General features: G+C 51.4%; 1 protein-coding gene across 3 annotated transcripts in view; it reads right to left on the minus strand.

The window, feature by feature from the left end:
- The window catches only part of RAP1GAP2 (RAP1 GTPase activating protein 2), a 237,350-nt gene that overhangs the window by 154,019 nt on the left and 62,889 nt on the right, over positions 1-20,442 (minus strand). The window contains exon 1 of one of the 3 annotated variants that reach the window (XM_064583726.1): positions 3,897-4,419. The exons of the other annotated variants lie outside the window; for them this stretch is intronic. Within the exon in view, the coding sequence (XP_064439796.1) occupies positions 3,897-4,003 (107 nt within the window). The 5' untranslated portion in view covers positions 4,004-4,419. Of the gene's footprint in view, positions 1-3,896; positions 4,420-20,442 lie in introns of those variants that run through there. 3 annotated transcript variants of the gene reach the window in all.

The following is a 20,442-nucleotide window of genomic DNA, read 5'->3' on the forward strand; positions in this document are numbered from 1 at the left end:
ATATCATGTCTGGGATTTACTTCAAAATAATCTTGTGGGGGAGTGGGTTGGTAAATAAATGAAACAAGATTGGCCATGAGTTGATAATGGCTCAAACTGGGTATCATATTACACTATTCTCGCTACTTTTGTGCATGTGTGAAAATTTCCACAATAGAAAGTCTAAAAAAAAAAAAAGCTAGGGATGAACTTTTTCTAATAACCCACTAGATATTATACCCCACAACAGAGGGATCAGATTCATTAGATTCACTCTTCGGCCCCCCAGAGCCTGCCATGAGGGGTTTGCTGAATAATGAGTGAATTCATATTTTCCTCCTCACAAACCACATGGTGGGAGTTGTCTTAAAATAACTACCCCTGTAAGAAGTAGATGTCTTTTCAGTTACGCTAACCGACCTCTCTCCAGTTCAGATTGTCACTCTCAAGGCCACACAACTTCATCCACACCATTTGGAACATACATATTTTGATTGTTTCTCTGCCTCAATCCTTCCCACCAGAGGTACCTGTTTTCCACCTCAGAGGAAAGCATGCCCCCCCACCCACCCGTTCACTTCTACCATGACCAAGGTGGTGCTCTGGATCTTGCCCCAATCTGCCACAACTACAAGAAAGCAGGGTCTGAAAATCAAAGCACTTGAAAGGAGTTTCCCACTACAGTGGTCTCCAAAATGCCATCTGCAAGGAAGGCTTCATTCAGGTGCCTCCTTGGAACCATGCTCCAATCAATCCCCCCCCTTGCAAACACACATTGTTTTTGCAGGAACCCAGGTGGTGGAGTCACTGGAAGATGGTCAGAAAGAGGTAGAACCTCCCGGTCATCCCACAACTCCCACACAGAGTCGTCAAGTAAACGCTGACGAGCACCACAGTCGCTTCTCCGGGAGGCAAACCGCGGCTGGAGCTTTCGGCATAGTTCTCAGGACCTACCAGCAGTGACCTGCAGTCTTCTGGTTCTGGGCCCGTTTGAGATACCTGTGTCATTACCAGCCTCCCTGGCACACCTGCCTCCCCCAATATGCAATATACTTCTAAGGAGCCTGGGGAGGGCAGGAAGATGACAAGAACCCCGGGGCCATCACTGCGAAGCCACACAGGACCACTTCATCCCTTAAGGCCAACAGCCAGGAGTGTTATCTGCATAAGCCTGTCAATTAAAGGTGCTGGGAAGATCGATGGATGGCTCAGGCCTTCTGGGAAGGATGAAGAAGGGGTCTGAGTCCGCCATGATGAGGGTGGGGAGGAAGCAGAGACTTAGCACGCTGAACACCCAGCCTGGAGTCTGGGGAGCACATTAGAGAGGTTGGGAGCTGCAGCCTGCTCTAGCCCACCGCTGCCGCCCCCCCCCCCGCCACCCCGTCCACCCCCCCGCAACCCCCATGGCTGGTGCCCAGAAGGCAAGGGTCAATAGTGAGCACTGCATTTCAGAAGCTTAAAGACAAAGAAACTCCAGATTACAGCAAGGAAAGCAAAGGTCATTTAGCACCAACATGAGATCAATCCCTCTCTCTCCTTGGGTAAGTTAAATCTGTGGCCAAAGCAATCAGGATAACAGAAGCAACAGCAGAATAGGACGAAGGCAGGGGCTGGGAGGGCCTCAATGTCTGCTGCATTGCAGGGAAGGGCACAGTGTGTCCAGGAGGAAGGATAAGATGTCATGAGCCATGGGCACCTTCACCTTCCTGCCCTGTCCCCTGTCCAGTCCTTCCCTGTGCCTCACTGCACCTGGCTGCCTCCTGGGCAGGCTGTCACCACCAGACATCTTACTCTGCTTTCCAGGAGCACAAGCCCATAGAAAGGCGAATGGGAACACTTCTGTCCAAACCCCTTCACCCTCATGTGGCACTTCACACCTCTCAGATGCATCTTCACCCACAATATCTCACTTCGACCTTTTGTATGGACACAGAAACAGGCTCAGGGAGATTACACTGATACTACCACATCATAGTCAACGGATAAGCCAGGACTGTGCAGGAACCCTCCACCCCACCATACACTCTATTCTCAGAAACAGGAACTGGTCTGAGGCAGCTGCCTGTCTATCAAGCACATCATCCTTCTCATTCCTCAAAACAGGCGCCGGTTGTCTCAGAACAGCCATCCCCTATCCCTCTGACTTTAGAGGGTTGGCTTAGTCATCCCCCCCTCTACAGATAAAATGCTGAAGGACAGGGAATGGAAGAGAATCAAAGTCTAGGGGGAAATGGGGCCCAGACCTGGAGCACTGGGCTCCAGAGTCCTGCTGGTAGCTTTTACTGCTAGACAGGTTTGTCCCCAGCATCAGCCATTCCCTACATCACTTGCAGGATTTCTGCCACATTCTATACCATCTGTACTATTACTATTTCTATTAAATGGACTCATTCTTGTGACTTAATACATTTAAAGTGAGGTTTTATATCACCACCACAAAAAGGAAAACCAGTACCACTGACCCTAACTAGGAGAGAATCCTAAAAATAAATAGCACAAAAACAACCTAAATTGTAGGCAGGCACTGTTCCCCACTTAAAGGCCCAGAGCCAGAGGTCTGTTTTCTCTTTGTTATGAAAGAAAGATTAGCAAGTGTTAAAAAGGTGTTAAAGCCAGACTAACACCAACCTGAAACTTTCCCCTTGAAGAAATCACATGCATTAGTAGGGAACTGAAAAGGGAAGAACCTTCTCACTAGGTGACTCAATGTTATTTCATGCTTAACCACCTGAAGTCATTTCACCAGCTAGTCACCTTAGCTATGGGAAACATCGAATCAGACTGCATCATAGGAAGAGGGACAAGAGAGATAGGGGACAGCCACACCACAGAGGCAACCCATGCCAGCTTCTCAAAGTGCTCTAATCCACTGCCCACCACTCCCCCCCATCAGGCACACCCAGCTTCTGGGCAAGCCCAGGGGTCACCTATCACCACCCAGGTATCTCTGGCTCCGCTGCCCTTGTCTTAGCCCTTGTCTAATGCAGAGCACAGCACTAACCACTGCAAACTCCTCTGGAAATCAGGATCCAGCAGGGCCCCTGGAGTCACCCCAAATCCTTGCAACATCTCTGTGGACAGTTGGCTCTGATGAACCCCAGTTGCTAGGCAGCTTTGGGCTCAGGAACCCTGGCAGAGGAGTGTGTGCCAGCCTGTGTGAGCAGCTCCCTTGGGTCTTGTGGACATCAAGCCTGCAGCAAGGGACTGGAGCCCAGGAAGCTGCCCCAGAAGCTCCTTTGCCAGCCCCAAACCCCCACCTCTTTACCCCACAGGTCATCCAGGGTATCTCTGAAATAGCTGGAGAGAACGATTTCCAACACCCAGGAGCAAACAATTAGTAGAGTAAACCCAAGAAAGGTGAAGATGCAAAGAGAAAAAAAATCCAAAGAAGGGGGGAGGGGGCTGTCAAGCCACCTCCAAACTTGCTCCTTGCCTGCCCACACTGTGCACAAGGCAAGCAGATCCCGGCCTGGCGGGCACCTCGCGGGCTCAGCCAAGTTGCAGAGAAGCAAATAGCATCTCCGGCGCATTGGGCCACTCGGGCTGAGCCAGGGGCTGTCACCCGGGTCGGATCAATGCTACCCGTGCTGCAGACTTCAGGAAGGGCGCTGCGATGGGCAAATGGGAACGAAATGGGCAAATGGGAATGGGGACGAAACACTTAGTGCCCCTCTGTTGCTGATGGATCCCGAAGGGCCCTCCCAGCCACCCTCCGACCCAGCCAAAGTCCTGCCTCGGCTTTCTCCCAACAGCCGGTGTCCGGGGCGAAGCTCCTGAGTCGCTCCCCCGACGCGTGGAGCGGAGGTTTTTCCCAACCAACTCGGGGCCAAAGGCTTTTTGGAAAAGTCTATCTCAAAGAAAGCGGGGATTTAGCATGAGAGTGGAGGGAAGGGGGAGGCGGCACTGCCAGGCTTTACCTTTTCTCTTTATTCTGTTTTCGGGATTTGTGCAGGAGTCCGATGAGCACCACCGCGGCGCGGATCCCTGCCTTTCGGCAATGCATCCTCCCCGCGGGTTGGGACATAGCGAGGCCGCCGGCGGTGCCCGGCCGCGCCCTCGCCCGCCCGCAGCGCGCCCCCGTCGGCCCGGCTCCGCGCGCTCCGCGCCACTCGCTCCCAGCCCCTGCGCCCCGGCCCCCGGCCGCCCGCCTCTCATGGGCCCCGCCCCGCCTAGGTGCGCCCCGGGGGTCAGGTGACCGGGTGCTCACTTCCCGGCGACCTTCAGCGTCTCCTCGGAGCCCGCCGGGCGGCCGGCGCCCGCTCCCCCAGCGCAGGCATTTCCAAGGCTCGCTCCGGGTGCGGCCCGGACGGGCGGCTCCGGGTCTCGGGCTCCGACGCGCCGCCCGCGCCGGGACCCCGCCCCGGCCCCGCCTCCCGTGCCCCGACCCGGGCACCCCAGCTGCGGGCGGTTCAGGCGGCCCGCTGGCGCTCAGCGCCCCGGGGGGCTCGGCGCCGCGCTCGCCCTCTGCTCGGCTCCCGGGCTCCCTCCCTTCCCCTCCGGACGGGCAGCCACCCCCCCCCGCCTTCTCTCGCCGCTCCCTCTCCGTCCCCTCCTCTGCGCTCCCCCACCCCCCCTCCGCTGGCGGGGCCCCGGGCTCCCTCCCCAGGCAAAGGCGGCTGACGCGCTCTCCCAGCCCGGCCCGCCGGGATACTTCTCCAATGCTGTCACTGTCTTTAAAACACAGGGAGAAAAAACATGCACCGAGACGAAACGCGCGTCCTCAGTCCGTGCGAAACTGCCTGCGTACACGGGCACCGCCGCGGGATCTCCCCCGGCCCAGGGCCAGGCGGTTAGAGAGGGCACCCCGCGCCCAGCGCCCGCCCTCCCCGGCCTGAGGTTCCCTGGCGTTTTGACTCAGCGGGATGCTACCTCCTCCCTTTCCCCAAGTCCGGGGAGGGGCGGTCCTGCGAGGCTGGAGGGGGCTACTCGAGCATCGGCGCCTACCTGGGCTGGGGTCAGTCCCCGGTTAACCTTTGTTTCCCCTGTCCTGGAAGTCTGACACAACTCGGGGGTCCGTGATCAATTTCACTGAGGCTACACCTCTGCCTGGCGTCCTGGGTTGCCAGGGAGACGAAGGGGCGCCCCCACCCCACCAGCACCTAGCGCCCGATTGCCGCGGACTTTCTCTTGCATACCCCAGGCAAGCTTCATCTTCACTTCAGAACCGAAAGACAGAAGGTCCCTGGCCAGCTCGTAGGGAACGGGCCGCGGCTGAATCCCTGATATGGGCAGCCCCACTCCCTCACTTCCATCTGCTGCCAGTAAGCCTAGCCCCTCTCACCACCATCACCACCACCACCACCACCACCACCACCACCCCCGGCCCCCACGTCCACACTGGCTTTGCTTCTCCTTCCCCCAGAGAAGGGACTTGGGCAGAGGGCTGGAGGGAATTAAAATAAGCCAATTAGTCCATCTTCCGAAACAGCCCTTTGGGGCCATAAAGGTCCCTGAGGCAATTTGCCTTGTTGTGGGTTTTGTTGTTTTGTTTTTGTTTTTAATATAGTCTGGTGTTCATGCAAGCACAGAGAATCATGCAGGGGAGGGAACCTGCCAGAGAGGGACAGGGCTGGAAATGAATTCCAGGACCTGAGGCCTCAACCCTGCCTCTCCAGTGGGCAGAGTTTCTAGCAGGCACTGGAGTTGGGGTGGAGAGGAGAGAACCCCAGGGTGGTGCCAAAATGTGTCTGCTTTATTTATGAAGCATCCATTAGCAATGGCCCAGGCCCTCCTGGGCCTGCCTGGGTGGTGGGAGATCACAGAGAGAGCCATGGACATCTATTTATAGCCAGAGAGTGAGTGACCCAGGCCCCACCCTGGGATTGTGGCTAGGCCTGCTGCAAGGAGTACACCAGTAGGGACCTGCGAATCAGTCTGGAAAAAAGAATGGGGAAAGGAGTGTCCTCAGTGGGGAGGAGGGCAGGGCACAAGCACAAGCAGCCCAGGGCTTTTGCCTCTGGCAGAACACAGAACTGGACTATTCAGCTAGAGGACACGGAGGGTGGTGGGGGCACTGGCCATAGGTCTAGCCCAGCATGGGGTGTATTCTATCCACCCATACACAGAAGAAAGCTGCGTCTCAGTGCAAGGCCTGACCCCTTCCCAGGGGAGTGAATATGGGTGGCTCCAGTCCATCGCCCACCGCCTGGGAGGTATTTCAGGTCAAGTGCATCAGTGGGCAACAGGGCACAGGAATGAAGGCAAAAAATCTTTCCACCAAGCAGGTTAACCTTCTTGTTCTACGGCTCCAGGCACTCTCAGTACCTCTACGACCACAATGTTTCCAGCCCCAACATGGCTGAAAACACAAGGTTGTCCCTAAAAGACCAAAACCTGATCTGATTCCTGAGGCCCTAGAGGTAGAAGTTTGCTGGGGGTGAGGAAGCCCTTCCTTCTGCCCATACCCCACACCAAAACACCAAAGCATAACAAGCTGGCCAGTGACCATCTGAAGTGAAGATGAAGCTTGCGTGGAGTATGCAGGAGAAAGGGAAGTATTATCATGGGGTGTGTGCCACAATGGGGCGCCAGGTGCTGGTGGGATGGGGGCACCCCTCCATCTCCCTGGCATAAGGCAGAGCATACAACGGCCATCTATGCTAGACCTCCCCATTCCACCAACTTTTATTAAATACTTTGTGCAGAGAGACTGGGATAAGTGAGAAATAGACCACCTTCGCCCAAAACAAACAGTGCTAACACACATGAAACCATGGGATCAATCCCATTCCAGGCTACCTTGTGCAGTGTGACCCGGCCACCATTCCCCAAAATTAGGCCATTCACATTCACATTCACATACCCCCTTCACCATTTTTTGGCTTAACATACCCTGTCATTTATTTATTATTTTTCCTTAATTAAATCAACTCACTCTTTTATTTAATTTAAAAAGAAAACATTACCACCCTAAATGAAAATCTTTTATCGCTTGCCATTCATACTATGAAAACAAATACAAACTTATTAAACTAGCTCAATACTATTGCCTGACAAAGGCTCTGAGCTTAAAACAACTTCGTTAAAAGAGAAAAATAGGCAAGTATGAGGTGTTAGCCACACACTTGCACCAAAGACACGGTCCTTAAAGAAATCACAAAGTTTGAAAGAGAATCGAAAGGGAACACTTTTCACATTCATGACCCAACAGAGAAGGCTAGACACATCCAGACCAGAGCGAGGGAGGTCAGGGAGGACTGCAGAAAAGGGGTCTCCCGATCTGCACCGCCAGCAGCTCACAGGACCTCAAAGGTCTGTTCCAGCCCACCCCCGCCCCACCCCCAAGCCTGCAGTCCCCGAGAACAAAGTGCCAGGCAGCTGCCAACCTGGGTCTCTGCCCCAGTCGGGGGAAACCCAAAGGCTGAGGGGGCCTGGATGGAGTGGGGGGAGGGCACGACAGGGAAGTTAATCATGAACAGAGGGCAGACAGCTGCACAGCCCGTTCCTAAGGGGCCAGTGGGGTGAGACAGACAGACACGCATGCTTGGTCCTAAAGAAAAGGGCCTTCTGTGCCTGGGAACCCGCTCCAGGAGACACATCCGTGCGAAACTGGGACTCGGCCCGGCTGCCAGCGCCCAGGTTTCAGAGAGAGACGGGTGCAAGCTCTCCCTCCCCTCCCCTCCCGTCCCCTCCCCTTCCCTCCCGTCCCCTCTCCACCTCCAGCTTGGGTGCCTCCATGCCTCTGCAAAATGAGGCTTGACTAGGATTGGGAGTAGATGCGCAGCAAAGAAGGGCTCTGGAGCCAGCAGGGCGGGGCCTTTTAGGAAAACCTGACTTCTTTCCGATGCCTTCCTTGCCCCTCCCCTCTGCCGGGGACAGCGTCCCCGACCGCCCTATGGATCGCACCACCTTGGACGTGCTCAGGCCAGCACCGCCACTCTCTTATGCCTTTGGGGCACCCGCGTATGTACAGCAGCCCGAGCCTCTGAAGCCTCTGTCACTCTCACTGCCGCAGAGCACTCACACCTGTGCTCCTTGGGCAACCGGACGTCATTCATTCGTGGCAGGTTCGTCGGCGCCCCCTGCTGGGCCTCGTTACAGCTGCGTCTCTGGGATACCAGCACAGGAAGAAGAGAAGAAAGAGGACAGGGGAGCGGGAGGGGATGCTGAGGAGGGAAAGAGAGAGAAGGGAAAGGCTGGGAAGGTTTGAGGTGTGGAAGCCATTTATATTTTGTTTTGTTTTTAAGTAGGTTCCACGTCCAGCCCCCAACACGGGGCTTGAACTCCCGACCCTCAGATCAAGTCCTGAGCCGCAATCAAGAGTCAGATGCTTGACTGAGCCCCCCATGTGCCCCATGATTTCTACTTTGAAAACAGAGGTGCAGGAGGGGTCTTTGTCAACACCCAACACATTGACTCTCCTCCCAGCTCCTAACGTCCCCTCTCGGAGCCCACCAGCAGCCCCCAAGAGGGCCCACCCCACAACAGGGTCCTTCAGCGACAGCAACAGTCATGTCCAGACCCAGCCTGGAGGCCGCAAAGGCAAGCCTCGGGAGCCCTGGCCCAGCCGTGCTTTCCCTGGAGCCACTCATTTCATACTAAACAGTGGATCTGCCTAGCAACTGGCTCAGATTTTGGAAACGGATCTTGGTGACTTGTGTGGCATTTTCAAGCTTCAGGGAAAGGAAACCATGCCTGAGGAAACCCACAGAGCCCACTCAGTGGCAAGGATCCAGCCCTCGGGCTGCACATCATTTGGTACCCAGAGCTTGCCATGCATGATGTCAATCAGGACTTGGCTGATTTTCTGCTCGGGGGTTACAAAAACGGGGGTAGAAGGAGGAAGAAAGGAGTTCTTGATCTATTCCTGGGTTACTGAAGGTATTTAAAATACTTCTTTTTGGCTCATTTAGGGAATTTGAACCCATGAATCTAAGTGGCATGACTCTAATTTTTCCCACAGTAGAAATATTCAAAAGCACTCTTCCGTGTGTGACATTTTGCTTGCAGGCCACCCAAGGGTCCCTCCAGAGACTCAGGAACAGAGGAGGCTGAGGACTGGGTGGCCTGCAGCACACTCCTCTCACCCCCAGGATCCCTGGCCCCCATGTCACAGATCACCAAGCTTCACCAGCTGTGTCTACCCTGAAGGCACTTCCACTCCCGGGCTTCCTGGGGCTGAGTGGAAAAGCGAGGAGGAAAGCTGTCCTTCCATAATATTAGCAACATTGCTTAGCAACATCTTTCCAAGCAAGAACCAGCAGACGCTCCAAAAACCTATTCTGTTTGGATCTACAAAGAACAGAATGGTTTCTTATACATGTATTATTTATATACTATTTTATACATCCAGTCACGCCTTCTGTCTCTAGCTTCCTTGAGAAATGACATATTACGCCTGAGATTTCCAGACAACTAGAGCTCTGAGTAGCAAAACTTTTTGTTTGCCGGCTTGCTTTTAGTGTAATAACCTTGGCTGAAAATTTCCCTAAAAGTCTTACACATTTTCGTTCTTTTTAAAGGCAGGTTTAACATAACCTTTTCTTGGTGAGTCGGAGACGTTATGATCAATACTACCCTTTGGGCTGCACTAAAACTCAGTTACGAACAGGCCGTTGAGCTGAGGACCCATTTGTCCCTATAATTAGTGACCCCAAACAGCTGTGGCACAAAGCTACCACAGGGAGGGAATAAAAACTAAAAGACAAACCTAGGTTAGAGTCCCATCTCCAACTTTTACTATCTGTGTGGCCTTGGGCTAGAAATTTAACCTCTCTGAGCCTCAAGTTTTGTCATCTGTAAAATGTGGAGAATAGTACCACCATGAGTACACACAGTCCACACAAAGACTTGTATGAAAACGTTCACAGTAGCTTTACTCAAAATGGACAGTCTAGGGGCGCCTGGCTGGCAACGCCTGATCTCTGGATTGTGAGTCTGAGTCCCACACTGGGTGTAGAGATTACTTAAAAATAAACAAATAAAGAGGGCCCATTCTGCATGGAGCACTGGGTGTTATGCACAAACAATGAATCATGGAACACTACATCAAAAACTAATGATGTAATGTATGGTGATTAACATAACAATAAAAAATTTAAATAAACTTCAAAATGGACAGTCCTGGGATGCCCGGGTGGCTCAGTGGGTTAAGAGTCTGCCTTCGGCTCAGGTCATGATCCCAGGGTCCTGGGATCGAGCCCCACATCGGGCTCCCTGCTCAGTGGGAGCCTGCTTCTCCCTCTCCCACTCCCCCTGCTTGTGCACTCTCCCTCGCTGTATCTCTGTCAAATAAATAAAATCTGGGGCGCCTGGGTGGCTCAGTTGGTTGAGCGACTGCCTTCGGCTCAGGTCATGATCCTGGAGTCCCGGGATCGAGTCCCGCATCGGGCTCCCTGCTCGGCAGGGAGTCTGCTTCTCCCTCTGACATGCTTCTCCCTCCATCTCATGCTCTCTGTCTCTCATTCTCTCTGTCTCAAAATAAATAAATAAAAATCTTTAAAATTAATAAATAAATAAATCTTTAAAAATTAAAAAAAAAATAAACAAAATGGACAGTCCATAAACAAACTGTGGAATATCCATACCACGGAATACCACTTGGTAATAAAAAGGAACAAAATACCAAGACATGCAACAATATGGATGACTTTCTAAAACACTATACTGAGTAAAAAAAGCTAGATACAAAAAAAAAAGTATGATTCCATTTATATGAAGTTCTAAAACAGACAATCTAAGGTGCAAAAATTAGGACAGTATTTGCCTCTGGGAGTAAGGGAGTTTCTGGATAGACAGAAAGGTTCTATATCAAGATAGCGTGGTGGAATCCATTTGTCCAAAATGTACAATTAAGATCTGTGCATTTCAATGTATGTAAATTTTACCCCCCAAACACTGAAATTAATAGTAAGGGCAGTAAGAATAGAGTGGCAGAGTGGGCTGGGGGAGGTCTAGCTGACTCAGGAACGAACAGCACAGCATTGATAACTGTTGGGTGCATGATTCTATTTACTGTGTATGTGCTTGACATTTTCCGTAATCAGAAGTAAAAGTGGGAAGGAAAGCTGAACAGATTATCTCAGGAAGTAAATGATGATTTTTATTGTTGTCTTTGTATTTTTCTACTATATACAAATTTATAAGGACTCCATTTTGGTTTTCCAAGTAAAAAGATGGATATTGTCAAATTTTTAAATGAGGATGCCTGTGACAGCCCTGACAAGTACTCTTTCAGGGGCCTCTCTCACTGCGCTGTTTTGAATCCTTGCTCAGGGACTGTTCACCAGGAAACCAAATAGCTGAGCTTGGCAAAAGTGAGAGGAAGCACTGAGGGGTGCTGTGAGCCTCACTTTAGGACCTCTCCTAGGCTCCCCTTTCTGCTCGTGACTTGTACATATTTGCCATATGTGTGCACGGGGGCAGGGATGGGATGCCAAGCAGAGGGTCCTAGCTGGCAACAGACCAGGTAGGAGCACTGAGTTCACCTCCGAGTCGACACCAGGAGGATCGCTGTGTGGACCGCAGACAGCTCCTGAGCCTGGTCAACCAGAAAACTCAGGTTCGGGCCCCTGGTCTACCTGATTCCTGATAAATCTTAATTTGTTTTCTGTTGTCTGAACTAATCTCTTGCTTCTCTGGGATGGATACTCGTTTCTAGAGGAAATTGCCCCATGGGTGGAGATAATCAAAGCTTTTCGGCTCCACCGAGATGTGTTTCCTTCACAAGGGACTCTGGACTGGGACTCTCTGATGTGTTAATAGCTCTTTCCCACTCTGACATTAAGTCCTCTTAGCCTCAAAGACAAACACAAAGCTTACCTTCTGTGTTGACATAGACTCCCTGGGTTTTGAGCTTCGCCCCACTGGGCCCAGCCCTGAGACTCCTGCCGAGCAGCTGTCTGAGCTTTGCAGGCTTTCTACCAGACAGGCTTTCAGGGGCCCTTCCGTGCTTTCTATTAGGAAAGTCCTTCCAGCTGTCTAGCCTGGATTACTCCTGCTGTAACCTCAGCTCTTTTGGTAAGCAACTCCCCTCCACCCTTAGGGAAAACCCCATTTAGTTCCCACCATCTTAACCTCCCCCAAGTCCCAGAGCTGTGCAGGGTCCGTGTTCCTTTTACCCAAGGCTCCAAACTCTTTGCTTCCATCCATTTTCTCCCCTGCCCCAGCCCCCTTCACTAGGTCACAAGGCAGGATCAGGGACCGCATGGGTCCAAAATGATGGGTTGCAGCTAATAACTAAAGGACCAAAGTCTCCCAATTCGTCCCTTCTTCTTAATAGATTAGAGCAGTTTCAAGGTTATGGGGAGCCAGGCTCAGGCGCCAGCTTTGTGTGAACACCATCCATCAAATCTGTCACAGCAGGGGACAGGTCAGGGTGTCCTAAGATAGTCTCCAGAAAAAGCCAGCTGTGACCTTCACGTGGCCCCATGTCAGTTATGAGAATCACTCTCTTCACCATGCTGGGAAAGCAGGGATCTGGAGCAGAGACAGTTGCAACCCACCCCGCCCCGCAGTGGGATGCCCCAGAATAAACAGAGGCGGGACAATGGATTGACGGTGTAATGTAACCCAACGATCCAATGGGGAAATCAACTGAGTTGCTTTCTCGGCTTTGATCGGTCCCAAAAGAATGCCCTCCCCAGAGAGGCCTTCACTGAGCACTTACCTAGAGTACATCCCCTTGGTTACGGGGCACCTAGCTTGTTTTGTTTTGTTTTGATTGATTTGTCTGTTCACCTGTTGTCTGGTCTTTCTGTCCCAGTGGCATATAAACCCCCCAGGGGCAGACACCATAGACATCTCAGACATCACCACCATTTCCCTCCACCCCACCCTGCACCCAGAATGGCATCTGACACACTCCAACGCAGGCAGGCAACAGTGTCCAGCTAGCTGAAACGTAATAACCTCAGTAAACATTATTGGAAGGGAGGAAGGAGGGAAGCAGGGAGGAAAGGAGTAAGAAGGAAGTAAGGAAGGGTACCCCTCCAGGAGGACCCTATGTCCTGGAGTCTGAGCTTCCTTGGTCCCAGAAGATCTTTAGGCTTTTGACTTGACAGAACAGGTTTGGCTGGCTGTAGGGTAAGGCAGAGCACTAAGGTCCCAGGGCTGGAAAACTACCTCCTCCCCTCACAGGTGGAAAGACTCAGATGGGGCGGCTGAAAGCATGACTTCTTAGGGCCCTGCTGGTGCAGCTGGTGCAGCCCGGTGAGTCTAGCCACTGCAAGGCAGCCACTCCAGCTCCATGGTTTCTTTTGGAGTGCCTGAAAGCCACCCCAGCTTTAAACAACCCTAGGGAGGAGAGGGCGCCAAAAATACCGTATCTCCTGCCAAGCCTAGAGGGAGTTTTTCTAAGCATTTTTAGAAGAATAAGAGCGTAACTGCAGCGAAGGTGCAACTGTCTTAGGTGGTCCCGAATCTGGTTCATCCGACACCAGCCACCTCCACCACGAGGTCTAAGTTCAGGCCCAGTGAGATCAAAGTCGTATACCCGCGGCACACCAGGGGGGATGTGGGTGCCACATCTGTCTGCCCTGGCCCCAGAGATCGGCCCCCTGGGGCTGTCTCCGAGAAAGGCTGGTGATGACATGGCCAAGGCAGCCGGTGATTGGAAGGGCCCAAGGATGACAGTGAAACTGACCGTTCAGAACAGACAGGCCCAGACTGAAGTGGGACCTTCTGCCTCTGCCCTGATTATCAAATCAAAGCCCTCAAAGAACCGCCAAGAGACAGAAAGAAGTAGAAAAACATGAAGCACGGTGGAAATATCACTTTCAATGAGGTTGTCAACATTGCCCGACAGATGCGGCACCCATCTTTAGCCAGAGAACTCTCTGGAACCACTGAAGAGACCCCAGGGACTGCCCCGTCTGTGGGCTGCAGCGTTGACGTCACCACCCTCCTGACCTCACAGATGACGTCAACAGTGGTGCTGTGGGATGCCCTGCTAGGTAAGAACTGCAAAGGAAAATATCTCAATACGGGATCATTTGACAACCCCCCCCCCAAAAAAATAAATATGATGAAAATCAAGCAAGGTTATTACGTTTCAGCTAGCTGGACACTGTTGCCTGCCCAAGGCCCTGAGTCTAGACCCACTGTCTCTATTAATAAGAAAGATCAGCAAATGTTACAGAGATGTTAAAGACATATTAGCACCTAACTGAGATTTCCTCCTTGAGGTTGTGAGGAGCACCAAAAGAGATCCGAAAAGTGAATGGCTTTCTCTCTGGTGACCAGTGTCAGGCAATGCTGTGTACCACCTAATGTCACTTTTCCCAGTTCCAACTTTGGAATCACTGCATCAGCCCATGCATTTCCACCTTCTTCCTCTCCTCACATGGAGCTCGGACAAGGAGCGAAGGGCTCAGATGGTCCCCCGTGGAGAAATCACCCCACCCATCCTGAGGTGTCCATGGCCTGGTGTAGGTCACCATCCCAGCTGTACAGGAACAGCTCTGAGGGCAGGCGTTGCCCATCCTAAGCAGCCTGGGTGGCTCAGTCAGCTAAGCGGCTGCCTTTGGCACAGGCCATGATCCCGGGGTCCTGGGATCCAGCCCTGAGGTGAGCTCCCTACTCAGTGGAGAGCCTGCTTCTCCCGCTCCCTCTGCCCCTCCCCACACCCTCCACTCATGCTTACTCATTCACTCTGTCTCTCAAATAAATAAATAAATAAAATCTTTTTAAAATATATATCCTCACCATTTGCTGGATGGGTAAACTAAGACCCAGAGAGGTTAACGCTTCTATTCAGGATCACATAGCTACTAAGAAAGCAGAGCTGGGACCCAGCCACAAATGATCCCCATAGATATTGATTCCCACAAAATCCAAAATGAAGAGTACTGGAGGCTCCAGGAGAGGAGGTGATGACTGGGCCAGAGGTTCCCCAAGCCTGTCACCAGATTTCTGCCCGCTCAGTACCCAGGCCCCTCTTGGTTGAAAAACCTTGATTTTCCCTTGGGAAGGACTCTGACACCACCGTTGTTTTTTGTGACTCAGGTGGGGCTGTCCTTCTCTCAACCTACCCAACCTGAACTCTCGGGTGGGTACCATGGGACAGGCCTGACCAATCCATGTATTCCATTCACTAGGCCACAGTGATTGCTTCAGGGATGGGCATGTTAACCTCGCTGGTCCAGAGTGAACGCCTGACTCTCTGCTGGCACCACAGGAAGAAACAGCTTACTACCCCCTGGAGTTTCCAATGTCGGCAGCTACGCTGGGAGAGTTGCCTGTGAATGAAGTGAATGCAGAGGAAACCAGAGCCAAACAGACTGTCTAACATTTCCTGACCCACCTGGATCCAGCCATTCCCGAAGCCAAGTTTTCATAAACGTATCCATCACAAGAGCTTTTTTGGATTTCTTTTTCCTTTCGATGTTTTTCTTTTTTTCCTTAAGCCAATCTCAATTAGATGAGTAGCCTATTAATGCAGATCTCTACCCAATGGGTAAGGACACACACGAGGGGGCAAAATAACAGCTTTAGGCAAGTAAGAAGGCCACATCGATGACTCCCTCACCCAGGGAAGCACCCCCGAGGTGGACCATGGAGAAGACTTCCCGGGAGGAACCCCTGAAACTGCTTCTCAAACACAAACAGACCTCGATGCACCAACCTGCCCAATGAGCGACAGGCTTGGGGACAGTTCGCAGAGAGTCCTCGACCCTACCCAGGGGAAAGCAGATGGCATGATTCTGACGCTGAGGATAAAACAGGAATTTCTCTCTTCCTCTCTGCTGTCAGCATGCAGGTCACTCATTTCATCTTTCTTCAATAAAATCAAGGACTATTCAAGGGAAGTGTTTAAAAAAGGAGGGAGGGGAACATTCAGACAAATTCAAAATGTGGGACATTCTATAGAACCACTTTGCCAGCTCTGCTGTTCTGTATGTAAGGGGACTGAAGAGGTATGACGACCAAGTGCAGGGAGTGGGCGCTAACAAGAAGTCAGTAATATCTACCACACAGTCCATATCCAAACTTAGAACAACTGGAAACATTTAGATACACATCAGATATTAAATTATATTATTAAATTAATATTAATTCGCTTACATGTGATAATAGTATTGCGGTTACATCAGAGAATGGTATTATTTCAGGGAGTTTGGGATCGAGCCCCGCGTCAGGCTCCCTGCTCAGTGGGATGTCTGCTTCTCCCTCTTCCAGTGCCCCTCCCCTCCCCACTCATGCTCGCTCTCCCTCTCTCTTAATCTCTCAAATAAATAAAAACCTATAATTAAAAAAAAATAGGGTGCCTGGGTGGCTCAGTTGGTTAAGCGACTGCCTTCGGCTCAGGTCATGATCCCGGAGTCCTGGGATGGAGTCCCACATCGGGCTCCTGGCTCAGCGGGGAGCCTGCTTCTCCCTTTGACCCTATCCCCTCTCATGCTGTTTCTCTCTCTCTCTAATAAATAAAATCTTTAAAAAAAATAAAATAAAAAAAATAAAGATGAGGGCTGAAGGGGCACCTGGGTGGCTTAGTCGTTAAGCGTCTGCCTTCGGCTCAGGTCATGATCCCAGGATCCTGGGATCAAGCCCCGCATTGGGCTCCCTGCTCCGTGGGAAGCCTGCTTCTCCCTCTGCCTGTGCTCCTTCCCCTTGCTCGTTCTCTCTCTCTCTCTCACTTGCTCTGTCAAATAAATAAAATCTAAAAAAATATATATATATATGTTCATATTATATAGGAATATATATAGGAGCACTGGAAAGAACCTCGTAAGTGGATTTAAGAAGGAGGTGACAGGGTGGACCTGTAGTAAGAGCAAATCTTCCCACCATATATATTTTTATGTCAATTTGGTTTTTGAACCAAATACATGTAAATACATCTACTATTCAAAAGAAATTATAAATAAATAATTAAATAGCACCAGTCACGATAACCACAATACTTTAGAAAGCATCGTGGAAACACTTAGCTATAGTCATAAAAACAGAGGTCATCCTCAGGAATATATATCCTAAGGAAATAAGTTCTGCACATGCAAGAAACTACATGCACCAAAACGGGTGTTCCATTGGTATTTCTGGGCATGGAAAATTTGAAGCAAACTAAATACCCACTAATATGGGACCAGATCCTTTATTTATGCCCTTGAGACAAGGCTGCTGGGTGGTCGTGGGCCGCCTCCCTCAGGATGCTCCTCCACACCCGTCCCAAACACGGGTCTCAGGACAGTGACAACTGAGTGCAGGTGACCAACCTTCAGGGGATGAGAATGGCGGACAGCACAGGTGAAAGCCACTGACGCTCAGGGTTTCCGGTGGGAGCCTCACACCCCATGTGCCCAAGCACAGTGCGTGGCCATCATGAAAGCTACAAGTCCCACGTCCACCCTCCAAACTCCAGTTCGGTACATCTGGGGTAAAGCCCAGGAATCTGAATTTATTTATTTATTTTTTTTTTAGATTTTATTTATTTATTTGAGAGAGAGAGAGAGAGAGCACATGAGAGGGGGAGGGCCAGAGGGAGAAGCAGACTCCCTGCTGAGCAGGGAGCCCGATGCAGGACTCGATCCTGGGACTCCAGGATCATGACCTGAGCTGAAGGCAGTCGCTTAACCAACTGAGCCACCCAGGCGCCCAGGAATCTGAATTTTAACAAGTACCCCAGGTAGTCCCCTTTGATAACCACTGGCCTATGTCAAGGCAAATTTGGAAATAATTTCCGTTAGGGAGAAAAGATTAATTACAGGAGCTTTTTGCTTCACTTTTCTTGTTTTCTTTTCCTTCTTTTATTTATTTTTTAAGTAGGCTCCACACCCAACATGGGGTTTGAACTCACGACTCAGATTAAGAGTTGCACGCTCTACCCACTGAGCCAGCCAGGCGCTTTCTCATATTTTCTTTAACATCATGTGATGTTATCTTTCCAGTAACTACAAAGACCTGCACATGTGGTTGATTTTTGTATATAAGCACAAGCACAGGAAGCTGAGGTCTTCTGGAAGCTAATATCTCAGTCCTGTTTTCCAGCAGACCAGAAAGCCCTATATATTCTACTAATAATACATTACCATTCTATTGCTGTTATTAACATCAATTAATTACTAATGTATTATAAGTATAAGCATTATTAATTATTAATAAATGTTATTATAACTAGCAATTTCATTGCATTCACCATGTGTACTGTTAGAAGCTCTTTATACTTGTTGACTCAATTAATCCTCATGACAATCTGTGTGATATTACTGCTAATACTCCCATTTTACAGACATAAAAGCTGAGACAGAAAGGTGAAGCAATTTGCCCAGGGTCTCAGATAAGGTACAGAGCTGGACTCCCCACCGGGCAGGAGGCTTTAAGAAACCAAGCTTTCTGGGGCACCTGGGTGGCTCAGTCCTTAAGCGTCTGCCTTCAGCTCAGGTCATGATCCCGGGGTTCTGGGATCGAGCCCCACATCGGGCTCCCTGCTGGGCAGGAAGCCTGCTTCTCCCTCTCCCTCTGCCCCTGCTTGTGTTCCTGCTCTCACTGTCTCTCTGTCAAATAAATAAATAAAAATCTTAAAAAAAAAAAAAAAAGAAAGAAAGAAACCAAGCTCTTAAGCACTGTGCTCACCCAACAGCCTTAATCCTGCCAGATGGGCCAGGAGGTCAACACCAGATTGCGGCCACGTCAGTCTCCCTGAGAAATCATTCAAAGGGCACGGCCTAAGCGTGGGGTGGGGGATGCTTTATTTCTGTCGCCCAAAATGACCTTTTCCTAGTAGTCTCTATGGTGAGCTCTTCTGCTGTTTCATGCCATCTGTTTTACTGTCCAGTTCTCCCTTCTTGGGTCAAGCCCAGGTTCCCACCGCCAGGGGTGACATGAGGCCAGTGCCACTTGCTGGAGTGCTCCAGGTGAGCTGGGCGAGGCACCGGGAGGTGGGCCCGAGGGGTCCTGGAGTGAGGGGTCCCCAGATGGGGACCTGCTGATGGGGGTCACTACCCAAGCTCTGGCCTTTCCCTGCATGGAGGACTGAAGCCCCGAGAAGGAAGGGTAAGCACAGAGATTTAAAAAAAAAAAAAAAGTGCCTTCCTGACCCTAACTCACCACGCCCTCCCTCTGAGCTACATCAGGAAAGCAAGTAATTAATCTTTAAGACAGGAACCCGCTGCACCAGGGAGCAATGGGAGGGGGAGGAGCAGAGACTGAGAGCAAGCAAGACAGAGGAGCAAAGAGAGATGGGAAAGACACAGATCCCCAGAAATGGGGAGGGAACAGTCGCCAACAGAGAAGATGAGCAAAGAAACACCGAAAACGACAGCAGAGGGAGCGCAAGTCAGGAAATCGTCACCTGCTCTTGTGGCCCTGGCCAGGGCTCCCTCATGCGTGGATCTCATGGCCCCAGAGAGCAAGAGCACACATCCCAGGTTACGAACCTGAGCTCAAGACACCTGTTCTCCCATCTGCCCTCCTGGCCACCCGGGCAGCAGGCTGTCTGTGCTAGCAGCGCCACCTGCTGACGCACGGGAGAACTGTGTGTTCGCATCCTGCCCACCAGGCAGGGGGCAAGCCTGACAGGTCTTAACCCATTCCCCACCCTCCTTCTGCATCTTCGCACCTGCCAAGCCTGTTCCCGCCTCAACACATATGTTCTGTTCCCGCTGCCTGGAATGCTCCTGGTGGCTGGCTCCTTCTCTTCCTTTGGGTCTTCACTCAAATGTCACTTCTAGGGAGGGGTTATTCTGGACACCCCAAAGTATCCACTGGGCGTGCCCCCTGGGTTCTTTATTATGTTCCTGTCTGCCTCCCTCATCAGAAAGTACCATGAGGCTTGTCTGGATCTTAACAGTCTACTTGGGTATGACTTGGCTCCATATTCACTCAGCTGAGCTACCCTGAGCTCAAGAACCCAACTTTAAACTCCACAGGGATGACCCTCGAGCTCCTCAAACTCACCCTGTCCAAGGCCAAAGTCATCATCTTCCCCTGAAAACTGGGCTTCCTTCCTGCACTCCCAGCTCAGTGACTCACATGACAACTCTGCAAATCTTTTAGGCATGAAACTCCAGCTTCTACGGGACCCCTCCTCTCACACGGACCGGACGTGGACCAGACACCTCCTCTGAAGATGCCCCCACACATGGCCCTGGCCAGGTCCCTCCCCTCCAGCCCCAGTCCCTGCCTCCAGTTTCCTCAGGAGCAAGTGTCCTCACCTCCCAGATCCAGCCCAGGACTGCCAAAGCTGCCTTCCAAGGGGCTCCCTTCCCCACTCACCCAGGGCACCCATCCCCTCCTCAGGACCACATTGGAGACCCTCCCTGAGCATACCCCACACTCGCCTCAGTACCTGACTCACTGTTTCTCAAACAGCTCCATACATTTGCCCATCCCATGCCTTTGCCCTTGTGCCCAGAAATGCCCCCTACAACTCCCCCCTCCCCGGGGGATTCCTTTTCAACCTTCAAATGCTTCCTCCTTCAGGAAGCATTCCCTGATTCCACGAGGAAGAATTCACTGCTTCTCCCACATCTCTACTGGCATTGACTCACACTTTGCAGTTGGCTGTTAAACGTCTGTCACCCACAC

This window comes from Mirounga angustirostris, unplaced genomic scaffold, assembly GCF_029215605.1.
Source record: "Mirounga angustirostris isolate CCGP_5_RB_7025 unplaced genomic scaffold, mMirAng1.0.hap1 SCAF_17, whole genome shotgun sequence".
NCBI classification, from domain to species: domain Eukaryota; kingdom Metazoa; phylum Chordata; class Mammalia; order Carnivora; family Phocidae; genus Mirounga; species Mirounga angustirostris.